Raw genomic sequence first — 20,747 nt, forward strand, 5'->3', positions numbered from 1 at the left:
GAAGGGCCCTTCCATAAGGTCGTTAGCAAAGGGTACATGCGAAGGGTACATCACTTATAGGAAGTAATTTTATAATTTATAGTAATGTGACCCACCAAATACTCATTATTAATTTTACAGCTAGATGGTGGGAGAGTTTGAGTTAACTTACAAACAGAGCAATTCAAGTTGTTGTTTTTTTTTGTTTGTTTTGTTTTTTGTGATATATTTCACACATTTTTGTCATGTTATGTTTAAATAAATTTCATAGATAAGAAATGTGTTAGGTAAAGCAGGGTCCAAACAAGAAGAGATGACAAGTTTTAAAGTTGAGAGCAGAGAATGAGGTCTTTCATTGCTCCCTTTGCCAAGTGCATTCCAAATGACTACATAATGGCATGCAAGTGCCCTGCTCACTCCAAAGCCCCCACTTCAAGGGCTCTGCCCTTCAAAGGGAGTAGGGCATAGTGATACTCACTTCCGCTTGGAATTTGCCCTATCATTTCAGGTCTTAATGTCTCTACTAACGAGCTGATGAGTTGAATCAGCTGTGTTTGTTTAGGGAAACAAAATGTGCAGAGTTGGGGGTACTCCAGGGACAGGTTTGGGAACCACTGTTCTAAAGTGATACCATTACTTTGTATGATAAATAGATTGATATTTATGCAGTCTTAAATCAGACCAAAAATATTATTCAAAGAACTCATATAAAGACTACATCAAATACGGCTACACAAACCATTTAGTGACATGTGATCCTTTAACGTGAAAGCCGGCAAAATCGTACTACCACCTCCTCATGATGCCTGAATGGTAGCAAGGTTCTTAAGGCAGGAACACACCAAGATGACGCAGACGAACTAGTGGTGAAGAAAGCAGACTGCAGGGTTGGCTCACATCAGCAGCGTCTGGGTCCTAAGTTGCCCTGACACACCAAACTGACACTCGACAGCTGACGGCCAAGTAGCACGTCCATTCTGTGCCTGTGTAAGATGAAATGCCTTTCTGTACCTGCAGGTGGCAGTAGCTGAATAGCCAATCAGGGGTGAGTTTCCCGAAAGCATCGTTGGTGAACCATGGACGCAAGTCCCACTGAACTCTATTGGTAACGACGGAACTTGCGACCATAGTTCGCTTTGGGAAACGCACCCCAGAATGATCAGATCGCCAGATGGACCGATGAGCTCCAACGGCGATTTAACATGTCGAATCGGCCGGAAAAAAGCAGACGAGGACCAACTTCAGCCGACGATGTGGAACACACTGAGAAAACTTAGTCGGCTGACAAACAAAAACTGCCCGACGGCTGACCGTCGGCTTGGTGTGATCCTCCCTTTACGGTTTTTTCACACTTGGTCCTTTTCAGGGGTCTAAGTGTGGTTTGTGAGATTTTTGGCCCATATGTGATCACTACCAAAGATCTCAGGCCCCTTTAAAATTGAACCCAACCAAGGCCATCTCCACAGATGGTCTGAGTATGGTTCGCTTTCAGCTCACTCGATTTTTCCGTTTGCAAATTCCAATGTAGTTTGGTCATCAGATGCCTTCGTACAAATCTGCTGTCCATCATGGCTGCTTCTGGCAGATCTCTACAAATTCTTTGTTCACAGCATTCACAGTCGCCATTCTCTCAATCGTTTACTGTCAAACTTAACTGTTTACACATTTGACATACTTTCAGCTTACAGAGCACACATCAGTGGGGATTCATATTAGCTTATAAACATCTGTAGTCACATAAAAGGTGTGTAACTAACCTGGAAATATTACAAATATTATAGAGAAATCAGTGACGCAGGTCAACAGTTGCTCATTCTCCATTCACTCAGATTATGAGCTCATCTTGCTCTGTGCATTGCTTAATGTCCCAGTGTGACGCTGCTCGTGGTTACTGCCACCCTTACCACCCGCCATGATGCGTCAGCCAGAGCCTGAGACTAAGAGGACAGAGGCAACCCTCACCCCGGATGTGGAACTTCATCAAACGTCTGACCAGGGGTGTGCGCCCACGACATCAGCGGATGATGGAGAAATGACTACTGAGAGTGAGGACTGGCTGATCGACTTCAGTGAGGAAATAACTCCCACCCTATCCCACCTGTTATCATCATCATCATCATCATCATCATCATTATCATTATCATTATCTAAGGACTGTAGCATTGACCAAATGGACTATGATTTCCTCCTTGCAGTGATCTGCATGAACTCTGTCATCCTTACTGTTGCTCTGTTGACACTGATTTCAATGCGAAGCTCAGTCAGTCCTCCAGCTCCACCGCTGCCGGATGTCTACAGCCCTGTGACATCTCCGGGGAGTCCCTGTGTTGTTGGACGTTCCCCTTGGTCAGTCGTCACACCACTTCCGCAATGGACTTGCAGGCCATCTGTTGCACTTAGTCCCTCCACCCTATACGGCTGCAGCGGGTTCCTCCTTCCCCTTGGCGTCACCTCTGTCCTCTGTCACACCGGCTCCGCCTCAGCCCTCGGGTACTCTGGCTCCGCCTACGTCGATCGTCGCTGTGATTTCGCAGAGGTCTCCTGAGCCAGTGATATCGCGGGAGTTCTTCTCCTCTCTGTCTGCGCCCTTGGATTCATCTGCCGAGTCTCCGTCGGTCATCCCCCAGATGCCGTCAGTCACCTCTTCACCATCTCGGCTCCTCCCCTCTTCGACTCTGACGTGGGCTGTCGATACTAGGAAGCTCTGGGTCTGCGCCACCATCCTTCACCAACCCGTCACCAACCCTCCAGCCTCTCACCATCACATTGCCATCACCTTGTCCACCTCCTGAAACTCTCCAACCACCCCTCTGTTCTGATACGGCACAAGGACGAGCCTTGCCAGAGGGGGGTGTACTGTCATCATTATGTTCTGTTCATGGACTTTCTGTTTGTCACTCCTGTCTCGTGTTCCCTGTTCAACATTGCCGCCACTCATCAGTCACCATGGACACTAACGATCTTCACAGCTGTCTGTCATTTACCTTTGTTTATTTAAGTTCCAGTTACGTGTGTTTGCTGTCGCCTGTCTGCCTTTCTTGGATTTATATTAAACTTTGCTGTATTGAACTTGAATCTTCTGCTTTCGTCTGAATCCCTGCAAGTACGTGACACATTTACAATGTAATTGAATGGGATCAAATTTTTAAGACCATAGGGTCAAGCCATCAAACACTGAACTGGACTAGATCCAAAAAGTAACAGAATGAACACAGAGAGGTCTGAGACCACATTCTTAAGTGGACCAAAAAAGGATCTGAGTCCTGTTTCAGGGACAGGGACAGTGTGAACGTAAAGAGAACTGGGTCCTTTTTCACTTGGTTCACCTCTTAGTCCACTTAAAGGGGTCAGAGTTTGGTTCTTTTAAAGAGGACCAAAATGTGAAAACACCCTAATGGTGTGGTGTTAATGGACCTTTACCACCAGTAGAATTCCCTGACATCAGGCTGTGTGACACGTTAGTTTTTTGTTCATTGTCCTAGGCCGTTCCTGACATGTACCATCTTTTACAACTATACTGAATACTCAGAGTTTAGACCCCAAACCAATTGCACCATCAACCTGTAATTTTAAAGCAGACCTCCCAATTTAAATAACTCAAATTCTCAATCACATTGGATAGCACTGTCTGGGCAAAAATCAAAAGGGGCATGGCTCAAATTGAGACAGGTCACTTGACTCCTCTGCAATAAAAACATGTCTGATATGGGGCAGAGTGCTGGCCCACCCCAAAGAAGTACAAGCCTCAATGCCATGGAGATGAGGATTCTCTGGTGGACACTCGTCCTGCCCGTCTTGACCATGTAATGAATGAGGATGTCAGACAAAGACTTGGAGTTGCTTCGATTGTTGAGAAGATGAGTGAACACCTCTGATAGTATGGACATGTTATGCACAGTAATTAGAACTCTGTTGTGACAGAGAAAACTGGGCCCCTGAACTGCCCAAACTTGGCTATGGAATGTCACTGTCCTGCAGAGTTTAGCTCCAACTCACCACAACACACCTGCCTGGAAGAATCGTGTATGCCTAAAAACCTTGATTAGCTGGTTCAGGTGGGTTTAATTTGGGTTGGAGCTAAACTCTGCAGGACAGTGGCCCTCCAGGAGCAGGATTGGACACCTCTCTTCTAGTCAGTTAATTTGTTCAGTTCTCCTCCATTCTCTCCCTGTTTGTTTCTATGGTTACTAATTGATTATGTTCATCAGTTCACTTGTGTCTAGTTAGTTTCTCCCTTTGTCTGCTGTGTATAAGCCCTAAGTTTCAGTAAGTTCCTTGTCTTGCTTTGGTAATGTCTGCATGTAACATGGTTGTGTTTCTCCTCTGTATTATCCTGATTATTTTGTTTATTATTCAATTAAAAGCCTATTTTGTTTATCTTCTTCAGTGTGCATTTCTCTACAGCCACCACCCCAGGATATGTCGTCATCTTGAAATTATAAGGTTCTCTCTGAATTTTTTGTCAAAATTTAGTTATTCACAAATTCTTATTCTGTGACAACTTATTTACATTTTGTGATGTTGTGTACATTTTGGGACTTTTTTTTTTTTTAGAAAACAAAAAGGTTCTACCTACAAAGGAATATGGAATGCAAAAACTTTGAAGGTCAATATCGCAAAACTGCACTTTAAATAAATGACACAGTTGTTTCACTTTTTTTTAAGTGTATTTTTATTAACATTTATTTGTAATGTGCCATTACTTTCATGATATCCCCTTCAATTCATATCATTTGTGTATACCTTGCAGGTAAAGCTGCTTCAAACATCATGTGTTCACCCAGACCCTGAGCACGAGTCAAGTGTTATGTTTAGTAGTGAACACTTTAACCTTGTTCACAAGGATTCAGTCCAGTCTCATGGGAATCAGAGAGACCTGAACAGATGGGGGAGGGCTGCCTTCGTCAGAGAGAGTCCTCTGGGAGGCAGATTGCTGAAGCCTGACAACGGTGGGGGAGGGATGTTGTTTATATGTGTGTGTGTGTGTGTGTGTGTGTGTGTGTGTGTGTGTGTGTGTGTGTGTGTGTGTAAGGAGACTGAGAGAAAGAGTGGAAGGCTGCTGACGCAATGAGACTCATTGTGGGGTGTGTGTGACGTCCAGACAGCCATGTAAATCATGAGTGCAGTGAAGAGGCTGGCTCCAGCCTAACTGCCCAGTCAAGCGTGGCCTTTCACAGGCAGAGCTCTGAAGCACAGGAATACCTTCTCCACTACGGATAAACAGATAATAGATTGAATTCAGAAGTATAGACACAGAACACCACTCTACAACACAGAAAGCTGAACATTTTCATCATCATTTAGCTACACTAAAATGTATCATTTATCAATTTATCATTTATCAATTCTACAAACCAACATTTGATTTCAAAATGCCAGTGACAGCTAAATCTGCAACCATTTTTGTGTACTGTTATTTTTATTTTTTTATTTTTATTAATTTTTTTTTTTAAACTGCTAAACAATGAAAATCAAAACAAATCAGTGTTTAAAACTACAGTCAGACATTCCTAGTATTTTGTTAACAGGGTTGCAAAAATTGTAAACCTCATATTAAAGAAAATAAACCAGGTTATATATAATATTTAGTTTGACCTTTTGAGGTGGATGGACAACACTTTCTGCACAGACCGATTGGTGTATGATATTAAAAAACCGAGAGATCAGACGGCTCCGTATCCTTTCCGAATTGCTCTCGGGCAATTTTGCTATCATACATCGATCGATCTGCGCAGCACCGCTTCAAGTTGAATAGACATTTTAGTGCCTTATATTAAACATACATTTGCCATTTCTCTAAAAACAAGTCTTACTAACTGGTTTTTACTCTGTTAATTTATTTACTTTTAAAAAATAGTGTTTAAAGTCCCACTGTAGTCAATAATTTTATCCCTTAAAACTCTTCTTTGATCACCAAATTACATATTTAAACATTTTTCCTTGTGAAAATAGTTTCTTCATGCCTTAAAATAGCTTGAATGTTAAATGTACACTTTTGATTCATTCAGTATACCCGGATCCATGAATAGGCAAATTGGTCTCCACCTCCACTCAATCACACAAACTCAGAATACCTGATCCACTCTGTCAACTTTACTGTAATAAATGCTGCACTATAGCAAGTGGAAATACTGGGTTAGTTCAGCCATATATTTTTGAACCAGAAACTGATTCAGAAGAAGTGGAAGAGTGAATTATACAGGGTCGTCATCTGCAAGTTGATCTACAATGCATTAGAATGGTAATGCGTTTTATGTATTGCTTTCTACAACGTTGGACACATGATTGACTATGTTATCAAACAACTAATAATGTGTTGCTAACGTTACACAAACTATGTTCCCGTTCACCATCTCAGAGTCAGACAGCTGCCTTCTAAAAATCAGTATCCTTAGAACGTCAGTGGAGAAAGGCATATACTGTAGTTCATCATAACATCATAATATACATATTTCACCCGCTATATTGCTAAATGTACCAGATTTTTCATATCTACAGAAAACTATACCGGGATAACCTGGCTTCTCTTGAGACCACCCACCCCCACCTCGCAGCATAGTTAATGATATGCTAAAGCCCATCTGCACATTGACAGGATTGGTTAAACCATATTTGTAACGTAGAGAACCAGGGTGATTTCAAACTGTGTTTTTGAGACCGTCTTCAGTTCACTGCCGTTTTAAGAAGAAAATACCCAGCAATGGTGTCAGTGGAGAAAGGCATATACTGTAGTTCATCATAACCTCAAAATATACATTTTTCACCCATTATATTGCTAAATGGTTTGTCTTAAAGCACATTTAAAAAGCCAGACAGACATATAAACAATGTTAGAAACTTGATTTTCACCACAAGGAGTGTTTAAGAAAAATTATTTTTTGTAGTGTGACAGCAGATAAGACACTGCTACAATTCCGTCATCACCCCAACAGCTGCTCAACTGCTGCCTGTTTTTCAGTCGGGTGGAATAATGTTGCCTTGGAAACAGTTAACATGGCAATTAATATTTTGTCAAGCTGCCACTGTGCTGATTCTTCCAAGACAGTTTGGGTAACCGACTAAGGACTGTTTCACATTGCATTTATTTTAGTACCCATACAGGTTACAGTATTCAAAGAAGCCACTTGAGCAGTGTGGCGCTACAGTGTAGCTTCAACTATTTTTGTTAAACTCAACAGAAAATATGAAGATGTAAATCTTTTCCCACCATCCAAATAAAAGAACCAATCACCAATTTCCAAAGTCATTGGTTTGTATGCTTGACAGTTCTTGATTTTTGATGATAACATCAATGCAGCTGCTGTTAGAAACTCCAGATACTATAGAAACAGCCTTTGCTGTCGAGAACAGTAAGCACAGTCTTTGCTCTGTCTGCACATGCACATTCTCTGGACCAACCTGAAATATACAATTCCCTTTAAAGGGAACTCAACGCTGCGTCAGAATGCTGACTCTATGGGAACACTCCTGCATGATTGCATCTGAAGCATGTGTGGAATCACTCCAATCTCACTGGTGTAACCTCACCACGTGATGCATGGTGGCATACAGCGGAAGCTTAAAGGATACCCGGACCAAACAATGTCAGCTTCTCTGCCTTCAGTAACCACTATTTGTTACTCTGCCTATTTGGTGTTGTCTGGTCTAGTCTGCTTGGGATCGGAGCATGCACAGTCTCTTAAAGGGGACTATGTTTATTATGAACAACTTCCACTCAGGATGCTCTGCTCCAGCCTGGAAGAGGGTGGCCAGGCTTGTGTCCCTCATGGTTCAGGTCCCGCATCTGCTTAGGCAACGCAGCAGCTCAGGTCATAATGGTCGCAAATGGAGCTGGCAAAGGAGCTTGAGATAGGTCTGTCCCTTTCTCAGCTTTTACCTGCTGGTTCCAGTGCTTTCACTCAGGAACAAGAAGCACAGTCTGTAGTTTATTCTGCCCCAAGAGGTTCTGGAATAAGCTGTTGTCTGCCCATGTCTTTAGCTCTATGGTCTCCAACTGCTCTTCAATCATGGGGCTAAATGTGCATGGGTATGGGGTGATGGCCAGGGTTGAAGAGTCTGCATCGTCTCTTAACCGTCTGGGGTCTGAGGTGTTTTCTGGGCCTTGAAGATGTACATGCTCAGACATTTGTGCTTATTTCAGTTACATTTTCATGGCTAAAGTGGGACTGTACTGTACTGTATACTGTATTCAGCATAAACTGTATATTATAAATATTTGAGCAGCATGTATGTACAAGTTTGTAGTTTTGAGAAAACTGTTTATATGTGGTTACAGAAAAATTCAATTTCTTAAGTCACTGAAATAAGGCCAGTAAAACAAGACTTTTTAGAACTGGAGCTTGTAGCCTTGAGTTTTTACTACAAAATTATGTGAAAATCATCCTGATCACTCATTCATACAAAACAATACATTTATTTCATTTTTAAGACACTTTTTTGTGTGTTAGAATGGCCGTATGTGAGGGAGTGTCAATGGTCATGAATATTGATATCATTCACACCTGCTAAGAGTCCCTCCAACAATGGGCCTATCAATGTGAATGTGAGGAACCAAAGAAAGAAAGTGAGGAGATTAAAATGATGTTTTTTCTTTGTTTGTAGTTTATTTGCAACAAAACATAATCAATACATAATGAAGGTCAAAGGAACATTATTGAGCACACTGATCAAAACATAGACACTTGAAATGTCAACACACCTTTGTGCCATTCTTGGAAACAGTTCCTGTTTGACTGTAGATACAAGTAAACCATGCCTGGCAATTCCAAGGTGTTTGCATGTGTGAGCATGCTGCTATCAGGAGCAGCTATATTATTCCATTAGAAATCACTAATACTAATGTTGCCCACTCATAACAAAAACATGATTTTTGTAGTCATGGAGTCACACATGATTTGTATGTATTATCATATATACAGTACAAAAATGACATTTTATATTTTAGAAATTATTATTGTTTATCACTTTATACAACATTTAATTTTGAGCTGATATTCGCAAAACATCATTTCACAGTAAACCTTAGTCTAAACATTCTTCAACTGTAACAATCACCAAATTACAGTGTAAACACTTGTTACTTTTAAATTGTATTATGTTTTAAATTATAGAGCAAAAAAAAAAAAAAAAAAAAACATCATCGCATTCTAGGACATTAGATGCAATGAAAGGTTGCTTATATTTTACATTTCAAGCTGGCAATATAGTTTAGGAAAAAACAAGTAAAATGTGTACAAGTCTATGTAAAAATAACACGGTAATGTAAGAATTAATCACTTACTCATCAGAAATGATATCCGCGGCTGGATCAAGTCACGCAATGCATCACAATCTTCTTCTTCTTCTTCTACTTCTGAGGTAAATTCAAGAATTATTCCTCAGCATGTCTTCTTCCAAAAACTATGAAAAGTAGAGCAATGTGATGAAGCTTGATGATTTGGTTATCGAGGTGATGGAGGCGTTTACATACTTGCGTGAATTACATGGATAATTACTGTATGAATAGCCTGAGCTGTGTGTGGGTGGGACTGGCTCATTTTGTGACATGTTTAAGAAAGTTCACAGAGACTGAGACAGCAGAAAAATGCACCTTGTCTTTTCTAGCACTGAGGTTCTTTCTCCCAGACGAGAGGTTATCATGTTCTTGTCCATTCAAACAACACATCGGTAGTCTAATACATGAATCATCAGGAAGGTCTGTATATGTCTCTCCTAGACGGCTGTACCTGGAAGATTCCTGTCAGGAGAGACCTCCTGTCACAGTCCAGGGGCATAATTTATCACCCCTGGCCGGAGATATGGAGGCTGTGGGTTTGGCCCCTGAGGAGGATCAACTCCTGGACTCTGGTCTCTCAACAGAGATTATTGAGACCATTTTAAACTCTAGTGCTCTGTCCATGAGGAAACTCTATGCCTTAAAGGGGAGACTCTTATCTTTATGGTGCAGAGAACGACAGTTAGACCCAGTTAACTGCCCAGTTGGTTCAGTGCTAGAGTTCCTTCAGGATTGTTGGGTTAACTCCCTCAACGCTAAAGGTTTTTAAGGCGGACGTTGCTACTTACAATGCACCTTTAGGCGGTGGGTCTTTGGGGAGACACCCTCTGGTATCTTGTTTCCTACTTGGTGCATTGAGGCCAAGGCCTGCTGTTCATGTGAGAGTTCCGGCCTGGGATCTGGCCATGTTTAGGAAGGGTTGTCCTTGACACCCTTCAAGATTATTGAATCAGCTTCATTGAAGTTCCTGACTTGCAAAATAGCTTTCTTGCATGCTATTACCTCCCTTAAAAAGGTAGGAGATCTGCAGGCCCTGTCTGTTGCCTTCTCCTGAAATTGCTCCAGGTAGTGTCAAAGCAATTCTTCACTCTTGACCAGGTTATGTGTCTAAACTTACTAATAACATAGAATGCTCAGTTGTTCAGCAGGCCTTTTGTCCTCCCCCATTTCAGTCGGTGGACCAATAGAAGCTTGAGTGTTATGTCCACCATTCTGCCCAGTGGCATAAGACTGATCAATTGTTGGTTTGCTTTGGTTCACCCACATGGGGTTCCTCAGGAGTTTCCCTCCAAGAAGTATATGATGTAGCGGACTGAGGCTGTCTGTACACATTTATCAGATCTTACAGCCTGGATTTCGATTCCATGCCAGCATCTCAAGTGTTTATGTTCTAAGCTGTGCTAGCCATGATTCGCACTTGATTCAGGACAGGCATTTGTCAGTATGCCATAGTGAGAATTAACGTTCCCATAGCTTCAACATTCTGACTCAGCATTGAGTTCCCTCAAAAAGGAACATCTCGGTTCCAACTGTAACCCTGGTTCCCTGAAAAGGGAATGACACAATACATCTAAAATACATCGCAACACATTGTGATAATCTCGCCATCATGTTGAGGAAGGCAATTGCTAGTAAAACTGTTGTTTTACCATTTATAAAAATTAGACTTAAAATAATAACATAATATTAATCCAATTACTTTATGCTCCACTTGGAAGAACCTGTAACATGTTTTAATATGCTGGTAGAAAATCACCATCTACTGTCGGAAATGGGAAATGTATCCCGTCTGACCAGAAACAGGGATAAAAAGAAAAAGCAGAGACAGGGGAATCCCCCCATCCCACCATGGCAAATCACATCCTGATGGTGGTAATGTTGAAGTCATGTGACTTTTGACATTCACTTTGCTTATTTTCTGCAATAATCCAAAATCTTTTTGTTGAGGGAACCAGAGTGATGCTTACTTCAGACTTCAACTACAGGAGCTGTACTTATTGAAAGATGGCCGCATAGTAAACTGACTTGAAAATGACTTTAAGTTAAAATATAATGAATATGTAATACAGTGCATATATTTACCAAAATGTTCCTCTCTAAAGTATTTGTTTTCTAGCTGACTAATGAGCTATGGTCATTGGATGGCTTTCCTGCTGTTAATCTAATATTGCATCACATTTATTATACATATTATTTAGAGATGATCAGTTTACTCACGCTTTGTGCTGCCACGTTGAACAGAGGTGACTATTTATTGTTCCAATTTTGTTTTGTTCAGAATTTGATAGCTCAGATTTTGTTTCATATCAAAAAAGCACAAAGCACAAAGCACAAAGCTTTTACTGGATGCCTCAAAGCTAATTGCAGTTATTGGATGTTAGGCACTCTACAAATAAGCCTAATTTTTAGTGAAGTTTTGTAAAAACATCAGCTGAAAACAGCACAGACTAAAAGATCATAGCCATAGACACAGCTGACATGTTTATCTGTTGTAGCTTATTCATATTGTGTGCATTAAATAGACATTGACAGTCATAATGTTGCTTTGGAGAAGTGTTAATTAAACATAACCATTTCAGTCTATGATTTCGAATGTCCAAAACTGAACACTTATTTTCATTATAATTGAGAAATAAATCTTAATGGCAAACTCCTGATAACCATTTTATAATTATGGCAGATAATAAAAGAAATAATGTAATGTAGTAACTGCGTAGAGCTGCAGCTCTTTTTTTGTGCAGCAGAAATGCTGTCAGTGTAAAAGTACAATGTGAGCCTGCTGTTGCAGTCATGCTTTGGTGCCACTTACTCTCTGTTTAAGTGTGTAGCGTGAAACAGGCCAAACACAGTGTCATACTGTTTTTTTTTTGTTTTGTTTGTTTTTTTTTAGCTACATAAACTGAGCGATGACTGAATAAATGCTTGAGGTGTTATTGGTATAGACCATGGACTGCAGTCACCTCTCTACATACATATGACAGTATGACACAGACTGAATGACTCAACCGAGAGAGAAAAGGAAAGCTGTCTAAGAGACAGGGTGGAGACATGAAGAGCAGTCAGTGCCAGCACAGGACAGAGACTGTCTTAATTTTGACTTGATTTGTGTGTTGTGGGGTAGCATATTGTAACACTGAGAGATTACAGCTGTTTGTACATGTCTGCATGTCGATGTGTATCAGCATCGGAGGTAATATGGCTTACGACGTTCTTTGAAAAGCTTGTATGACTAAGTTTAAAAGAATCTGATTTGCATTTCATGAACTTATTAGGGGTCCAAGCACTGAAGGTGCTGGAACCTTATTGTGTTTGTTGAATGGACATTTTATTGCCGTCAGAGACCGTAAATTGTAGAGACCCCAAAACTGGCAGAATGGTCCCAATAGTGCATTACTACTCTGGCACATAAACACGCACCTGTCCGATACTAAGTGGTGTCATAGCATTGCAAAGTTATTCAATGGACCGGCAACACCCATTTTTATGAATTGACCTATATCTGCTTAACAAAATGTCCAAGCTTGACAAAACTTGACACACAAAGACAACAGGACATTCTGAGGACACACACCAAGTTTCATAAAACTCTGCCAATAGGGGGCGCAACAACTAAAAAAACATTATAACTCTGCAACCGAATGATCCATAAAGTTGAAAATTGGTATGCATCTTTGGTGGATGTCCTGTCCTCTAATATGACTTGGATATATATAAAGAAAATATGGCAGCCAGCAGCCAATCAAATATCAGCAACCAATAACACCAAATCTGAATGGACTACCATTACAAAAATGTATATTTGTATATCTTGTGAGAATATTTGTCCCATGTCTGGTATGACCCAGTATGACTATTATGTCTGTATATATTGTGTACACAAAGTCCAAACTTCTCAAAAATTTGTGCATTGAGCAAACATGCTTAGTTTCATGAATTAACGATGCTCGGGAGGAAAACAGAAAATTCTAAACTATCTGCCATTTCAACTGATATTAATGTTACCCTCTATAAGAAGCCAACGGAAAAGGAATCTTTTAAAAGTAGGGTAGGCAATTTCAGAGAGGCTAGCAATAGCAAGCTAGCTTAGAAAGCATGAGATCCCACCCACCCTTCAGAGCACTCTCCAAAGCCACGCCTCCTCCAAAACATGAACGCACACAGCAGAGTCTGCAAAGCTTCATGAGAGACAGTGTTGCCATCACGTAATTGCGGATATGACATGGCTTGAACGCAGCATAAACTTGTTGTTTTGGATCAGGAGGAACTGCAAAGATGGCTGTTGTTTGTTTGTGGCACCCGATGACTGTCTGTCTACAACTCTGCATAGCCTTACAGAATGCACTGCTAACATGTGATGTATCCGCGTGCAGAGTGCACAGAGGTATTGAAATACATATGTTGACAGGCAGGTAGATTTCGGTCCAAAAAACAAAAACAAAAACAAAAAAAACACAGTCTGCTAAATGACTACTTATTAAATGTTTATATTAGGCAGGATAACAGTGACTAGAATCAATAATAATCGTAAGAACAGGTTATCAAATTGCTATAACTATTCATTTAAAACATATCTAAATTCACAGAGCTCAGGCTAAAAAACTTATGCTGTTATAGAAGAGTCTGGTTTGAGGGAGGTGCTAGACAGTGACATGTCATGGCTGTGACTGGAGACTGCGATTTGATTAACATGCAGTGTGGATTTGCAATCATTCAGTGGTATATAGCACTGATGAATATCCACTTTATACATAAGGATTTTGGTGTTTATAGTTACAAGATGTCCTGTTTGAACATGAAGGCAGGATAATGTAGAAAAGCATTGGCTAATATTGGTCTGGTAAATATTATAGTACATTATGTACTGTCCATATCCACTCTATGGTAACATGTTTTAGCCCATCCCTGTTTTATGGTTTTTATGTAAATTAAGTCTGGTGTGTTTGAGACAGAACAAAGCAACAGACTGTGAGCAATTGTCCATCAGATGAGACGCTCAGACCTGATCCCACTGAGTAAGACAGATTAGATCATCAGCTATGGGAACATCCACTCTCGGAGGCTTTTTACATTGAACGATGGCACTTTCTTCCCTACAGCTGCCATCCTTGCTGAAAAATCCTTCATAAACCAGCATGGATTCCATGTTGGTCCAGCTGGTATATGCTGGTTAGAGATGGTATACTGCTGGTCTAGCTGGTAGACCAGCAATTTTTGCTGTTCTCAAGCAAAAATTCGCTGGTGGAGCTGGTCACCAGTACTCCCGCTTCCAATTCTGTGACCAACAAGCCAGCAACCAGCTTATGCTGGATTTTTCAGCAGGGATGTTGGGTGCTTTAATATCTTAAGTTTTATTTAACAAAAAAGGCGCACGTTCAGGTAATCAACCAATCAGCGCAAGAGGAAGCCGGTATATAAAGCCGTCTCTCACCTCTATCCCGCGACAAGTTTCACAGCATCCCTCCACCACCATCTCACTCTTGTCTGGTTTCTATCCCAGTTAAGGAGGGGGAGTACTCTGGGTTCGGGCCAGATTCCGAGCTCGGAGCCCTCCCCTGGACAGCACACCAAATACGCATAAATTACTATGCAAATTACTTTATTTTGATTTTATGTAAGTGTAAACTCATGAACTAGGTGTTTTGTTGTTGTTGTTTTGTCTCATATACAGTCTCTGCTTTTGCTCTGTGCATGTTCCATACAGCATCTATATACACTCTCTTATCTAGGTAAGAGAGTATTTATGAAACTAAATGAAAACCCATTTTGAAATTGTCAGACACTGGTTTGATTTCACATTGAAATATATATTTTGTCATTTTTTTTATTTTTTAACCATTTTAACCATCACCTTTTCCCAGTTATTGTGTACAGTTTTGTACTGATATAAGTATTTGATGAAATAAACACATTCAATAAAAATCTCTGCTCAGAAACTGTGTGAATTTGTACCAGTAAAACGTGTGATTGTCACCATCAAAATTAAATTACACATACAATGACACTTTATGAAACTACTTCTTTAAATAAATATTTTATTTTCAATGAAAATAAATACATTTTCTTAAGATAGAATCAACAACATTTAAAAAAAGCATTTGTGGGAGCATGGCGACAGTACATGACAGCACACAGTTTGGAAGAGGACATACAATCTCACCTGCAGGGGACATTCTGCGGGGTGGTTTGTGATTTACGATACACAGACTGACAAGCTCAAGTAGCATTAGGTTGAAATTTTCACATATTCCCTCCCTTTAACAAAATAAAAAAATAACAAGATTGGATTGCTGGGAATGTGAAAAATCATTCAATCATCAAATAATAATCTACAAATCATTTCATTTTTCTGTTGCTAGATGTGGTTTGTCTATAATTATCCAAGATTCACAAATTACAGAATAAGCATACTGGGGAAGACATCCCAGTCTCTACAGATGCAATAAATACAGCTGACAAAATCAAAGTCTGAAACTGAATTTCCCATTTCGTATGTATCAAAGCCCTAAACAATCAGCCAAGATGGAGTTGTAAAACACAGAATATGATCAATCAGGTTCTGTCTTTTCTTGTTTGTGTTTTTTTTTTTTTTTTTTTATTTGATCGCAACTGTTCACATTTCCAAGCCGTACGTACAGCAATTACGGGGCGGGTAAAGCCGAGGGAGTTGAGCCCAGCTCTGGTGGAACAGATTAACCTACTACTACTGTATGCTGTGCTATTTCCATACCAACCCAACCCCCACGGAGTACTCAAGGCAAGAACTACCAACATAACGACACAGGAAGTTCTCAAACCCAGCAGGGCAGCCGTTCCCAACCTGAGCGATAGCAAGCAAATGAACATTTCCATTTTGTAATTATCAGGCCATCTGAGATGACTGACCATTCTGACCTCAATTAAGAAGAAGGTTGTAAGTGTAATTTAAATGTAATCAAGTTTAAACCTGCAGTGTTCAAGCAGCGAAGAAGGAAACAACATTTTGTGCTGTTTTATAAGGTTGGCTTTAACGCACATCAGGAAATCAGTGCTGTGGTTAGCAGTTATTTCGACAGTTGTTTTTTAGTTGAACAATTGACATTCAGGTTAATTTAGAAACAAGTGGAATCTTTAATTCTTTATGCAGAATGTGGCTTAATGAATATCGTGTTCCATGTTCTTCACTACAATAAGGAGCATATGAGCAAACACTACATTTGAGCTGGAATTTTGATGTCACTTTTTGAATCATATAAAGACAGCAGTTTCTTCCTCATTTCATGGAACAAGGTAGGAATGTCTACAGTGAATATTCATCAGTATCTGTGTAAAAAAAAAAAACTATAAGGCAGTTTTACAGTTCAGACTCATCAGCAGGGAGCACAGGCTCAGCATTTAGCAAGGGAGGCTACAAAACATTCCACCATTTTCCAGTTTATCTAACACAGAAATATTCCTGTAAGCATCAAGACATATCCTATATTCAAGACACTCATTTTGGGTCTAATTCAGTCATATTTAGAAAAAAAAAAAAAAAAGTTTACTGTAAGCAGTCATTTTTAAAATTGTGAATAGTTGTAGAAAAAAAAAAATTGATCAAAGGGACAGTGTAACACTGCGCACAAAGAATGTTTCATATCCAACCGCTACCACCTCACCACCCCCTTACTATTTCAAATATCACTAAGAGCTACTGGAAAATCGACCCGTTTTGAAGTACCAGCCTTCAATTCCCACATAACACTCATTCAAACATTTTTATCAGAAGTCTTGGGGTTAGTTTGAGAAAAGGCAAGTATCTATCACCACAGAGCATGTTTGATTTTTGGTAGGTGTCATACATAAATACATTTCTAAATGCTATTGATTCTAGTTGCCCCTGAGGAGGCAAAGCAGTTTCTGCAAAGTTCCAAGCAGACTTCTTTTTCCACCATGTGAAGTTACATTCAGCCGTGGGACTCTCAGTCACCATTAATCCAGGATGACCAATGGGACAAGGCCTGCTCACCAAAGCCACACTTGTGCCCAGTTCTTCAAAGACTGAAGACCATCCATAAGTCTTTTCCCTCATTGAAAGCAAACAGTGTGCACTACAACATGCATAGCACAGCTTCACAGATACAGAGAACCTGGTTGTTTTAGCCTTTCTCGTCTTGCCCCGGCTTTTTCTTGATGACAAAGTCTTTCTTTGATTTAAGGACCAGAAGCAGAATTTTAGCAGCTGACAGTGCTTGGTTGCTGCTTGCACACAAAGTCCGAGATGAAATCAAACTCGTTTTGTCCCAGGAAAAGCTCAGGCAGCTCTTGAACACGGTCTAGCCCGAGCTCCAACACCAAAGATGTCAGTACCTCCTCATCAATCAAGTCCATGTCCATGACGTTGAGGCCCAACGCTGGCCCGCCCATCCCCATCTGCATGCCTGCCAACTGAGCAGGACCCATTCTGTGCTGGACACTTCCCATGTGATGCCCATTCATGGGACCGTGAGGGTGCCCGTGGTACTGGGTATTGAGTTTCTGAAGATGCATGCTCGCCATAAGCTGCTGAGATGCTGTAAGGCCTCCTCCACCCATATACTGCTGTGGGTGTTGGTTCTGGGGGTGCATATGATGGTGCTGGGTTTGAGGGTGACCTTGCGGTTGCTGATTTGGACCTCCGTACATCATATTGGCTTGCTGCATTTGGTGAGGGTGTCCACCACTTATCTGGCCGTTGACCTGACCGTTCATGACGCCATTCATCACATTCCTCTGCCTCATGGCCGCTTCCATGGAGTTCTGGGGCCCCCTGCTGTAGTGCATGAGCTGCCCATTGGGAAGGGTCCGCAGACTGGGCTGGTGTCCGTGCACTGAAGGGCCGTTCATTCCCATGCGATACCCATGCAGGCCTCCACCAGCAGAGCCATGGGTCATTGGCATCATCATGTGTTCAGCCATGCCTTTTCAACTGCAGAGATATGAGAAGAATAACAAATATTCAAGCAAGTTCTCTTTATCAGCTGATAAACACTTTCAGTTTCTTGAAAACCATCAGTAGAAAACATCTGTGGCACAAACCAATATTATTTGGCTAAACAATTTCGGTTTTGAAGACCAGTCTCACATGCTTGACAATGAATTTCAACTGACTTTCACTGATTATAGTCGGTCCACTGCACAAAAAAAAGAAAAGAAAAAATAAATAATTTTCTTAATCAGTATCCGTGATTCGTTTTCAGAAAATATCTTAAATAAAGTTTATTTTTCTACCTGATTGACAATTTTTTTTTTTTTTTTTTTTTTTTTTTTTTTTTTATGTTTTATGCTTAATTCAACACAATTTAGTGAGGGTTATGGTTACAAGTAAGCAAATTTGTCTTGTTTTACGGATATTTAAATTATATTTATAATTGAAATTAAATTATATATATTAAGATTCAAATACTGATTAAAATAAAATAATTCCCCCACATGTCCCACATATTTTGATAACGCATCCTATAACCCAGTTGCAAGCTTAAACAAAGCAGATATATTATGACTTGAGCCCTTAGCAGAAGAAATATTGCAGTAAGGAGCATCAAAGAGCCAACAGCAGGATCAAAACAATAACAGGCAGGGAGGTGGACAAAGTGTTCAGCAAACAAAGCCAACCTACTGTGAGCAAGAGATAATGACAAAATGCATGATTGATTGGATCTACTCATATGAGAGGGTAGTGTTTAAAGTTTTGAAAATGTATATCATTATATTAAACTGAATTGGAAAGTGCAATGCAATTATAATTAGCATTAATCTGGAGGCATACATCAGTTGGTATACTCTCTAGTCAAAGCAAATATATAATCATAACATTTTGAAATAAAACATATAATGAATGCATCTTCCCAATTCATTCAGTTGATGGCATGGGGATTTTTTTCTTTTCTTTTTCTTTTTTTTTTTTGTTGTCAAACCCACAGTCCTGTTCATTGTCAGTAAATGTTCTGTTTAGTGTTGTTGTCTGTCATCCCTTAAAATCAATAGCTTCAGGAGTGGATCAGAACATGTTTAACAATTACTAACATATTTTTAGAAGTGCACAGTTACGTCTATGTCATAATATGGGATAGAAATAAGAGATAAAGAACAATGTCGTATGGGGTCTATGGGGCACCTCTCTCTCCCTCTCTCTGTGTCTGTCTACATAAAACAAAGAATTTCTCCTCTTCTTTCTGCTAAGATTTAATCAATCTTTAAATGAAATATAAACTACAGACTTACACAATCCCTGTCAGACCACAGTGAAACTTTCATTAAACACCAGCATGTAGACTTACTGTGTATTTAGTGTATTTAAAAGTTGAAATGTCTCCTACACTTATGATATTTAATGTTCAGTTGAAGCTCTGCATAGCAATACTGCTCATATAAAAAAAAAAGAATATTTGAAAATACTGATACTAAAGTATTATACGTATTATATTACCATGATATATTCCTATGCATACTGCGCATTATTTTCTGAAAAGAACAAAAGTCATACTAGAGTAACATATTTTGAGTTTTAAGAACACTTAAAAACCAGAACAGAAATAAGAACACACTTAACCTATCCAACCATATGTTCAACAATACAGATATCTAAATATCGCTAATATACGCTGATTTCATAGATTACAAAAGGACAAAAGGTCCAGTCTTTTCGTTATCACAGCTATCTCTATATAAAAAGCACATACCGTCAAACAAATCCTGTTCTTGTAAAGATGCTCTTTCGTGCTATCAGTCTCTGTAAAGCAGCGCAGGTATCTCCAGTGGCTGTACTCAGATCTGAACAAGCTGCTGCTGCTGAGCGCTTTCTGGGTCAGCACAAGGATTACACACACATACATAAAGACGACCAGTGAGAGGGGCGGAGCAACATAAATCCCGCCTCTCCTCTGCTGTGAGTGGCTCTTCCTCTAATCACAGACGTCACTGGCCAATTACTCACATGGCCTTCAGTTTAATGTGCACTGGCAAAACTCTTCAGCAAACTAAAACACAACGCATAAGTGCTGCTTGTTGTTTAAAAAAGTAATTATTTTTTTAAAAGGAACTTGATGTTGTTAGTCTCAAAAGGAAACCTGTTGATCAGGAAGTTCATTGAGCAATTTACCCACCTCATTTCAGAGAGGTACTTTTGGTTTGACCTCTTTTATTTTTCATCTGTATGGTATTCTTATCTAATACACCTCAACAGAAAATGGTCATAAAGCAGGTCGCAGCCTTTTATCTGTTATGTAAACTGCATATTTACCATTTTAAAGCGAGAGACAGACTGTAAACAGAAGAAAGAAAACCTCCTGCTGGCGTAAAGCATGTGCAATTGATTGACACTAGCAGTGTTGTACTGCCTGAACATACAGTACTATATATATCCTCACACATTCATTTACACTTTTCATTGAATTATATGTTTTACATTTCCTGTGATCTTCAAAACCTCTTGATCTAAAGGGATTGTATGTAAATGCTTGACAAAAATAAATTGTCTATATGAATATATTCATTAAAA

General features: G+C 39.9%; 1 protein-coding gene across 1 annotated transcript; it reads right to left on the minus strand.

Annotated features, from left to right (window-relative positions):
* Positions 1-15,119: 15,119 nt before the first annotated feature.
* Positions 15,120-20,050, minus strand: cited4a (Cbp/p300-interacting transactivator, with Glu/Asp-rich carboxy-terminal domain, 4a). Its single transcript, XM_067412385.1, has 2 exons — positions 19,930-20,050; positions 15,120-18,176 (listed from the first exon to the last, which is right to left on the minus strand). The coding sequence occupies exon 2, from the start codon at positions 18,164-18,166 to the stop codon at positions 17,444-17,446; it is 723 nt and encodes a 240-aa protein (XP_067268486.1). The 5' UTR covers positions 18,167-18,176; positions 19,930-20,050; the 3' UTR covers positions 15,120-17,443.
* Between the last annotated feature and the right edge of the window lie 697 nt (positions 20,051-20,747).

This window comes from Chanodichthys erythropterus, chromosome 15 (assembly GCF_024489055.1).
Source record: "Chanodichthys erythropterus isolate Z2021 chromosome 15, ASM2448905v1, whole genome shotgun sequence".
Lineage (NCBI taxonomy): Eukaryota > Metazoa > Chordata > Actinopteri > Cypriniformes > Xenocyprididae > Chanodichthys > Chanodichthys erythropterus.

Coding starts and splice junctions, on each gene's coding strand:
- cited4a (XM_067412385.1), bottom strand. CDS start 18,166: ATGGCTGAACACATGATGATGCCAATGACCCATGGCTCTGCTGGTGGA.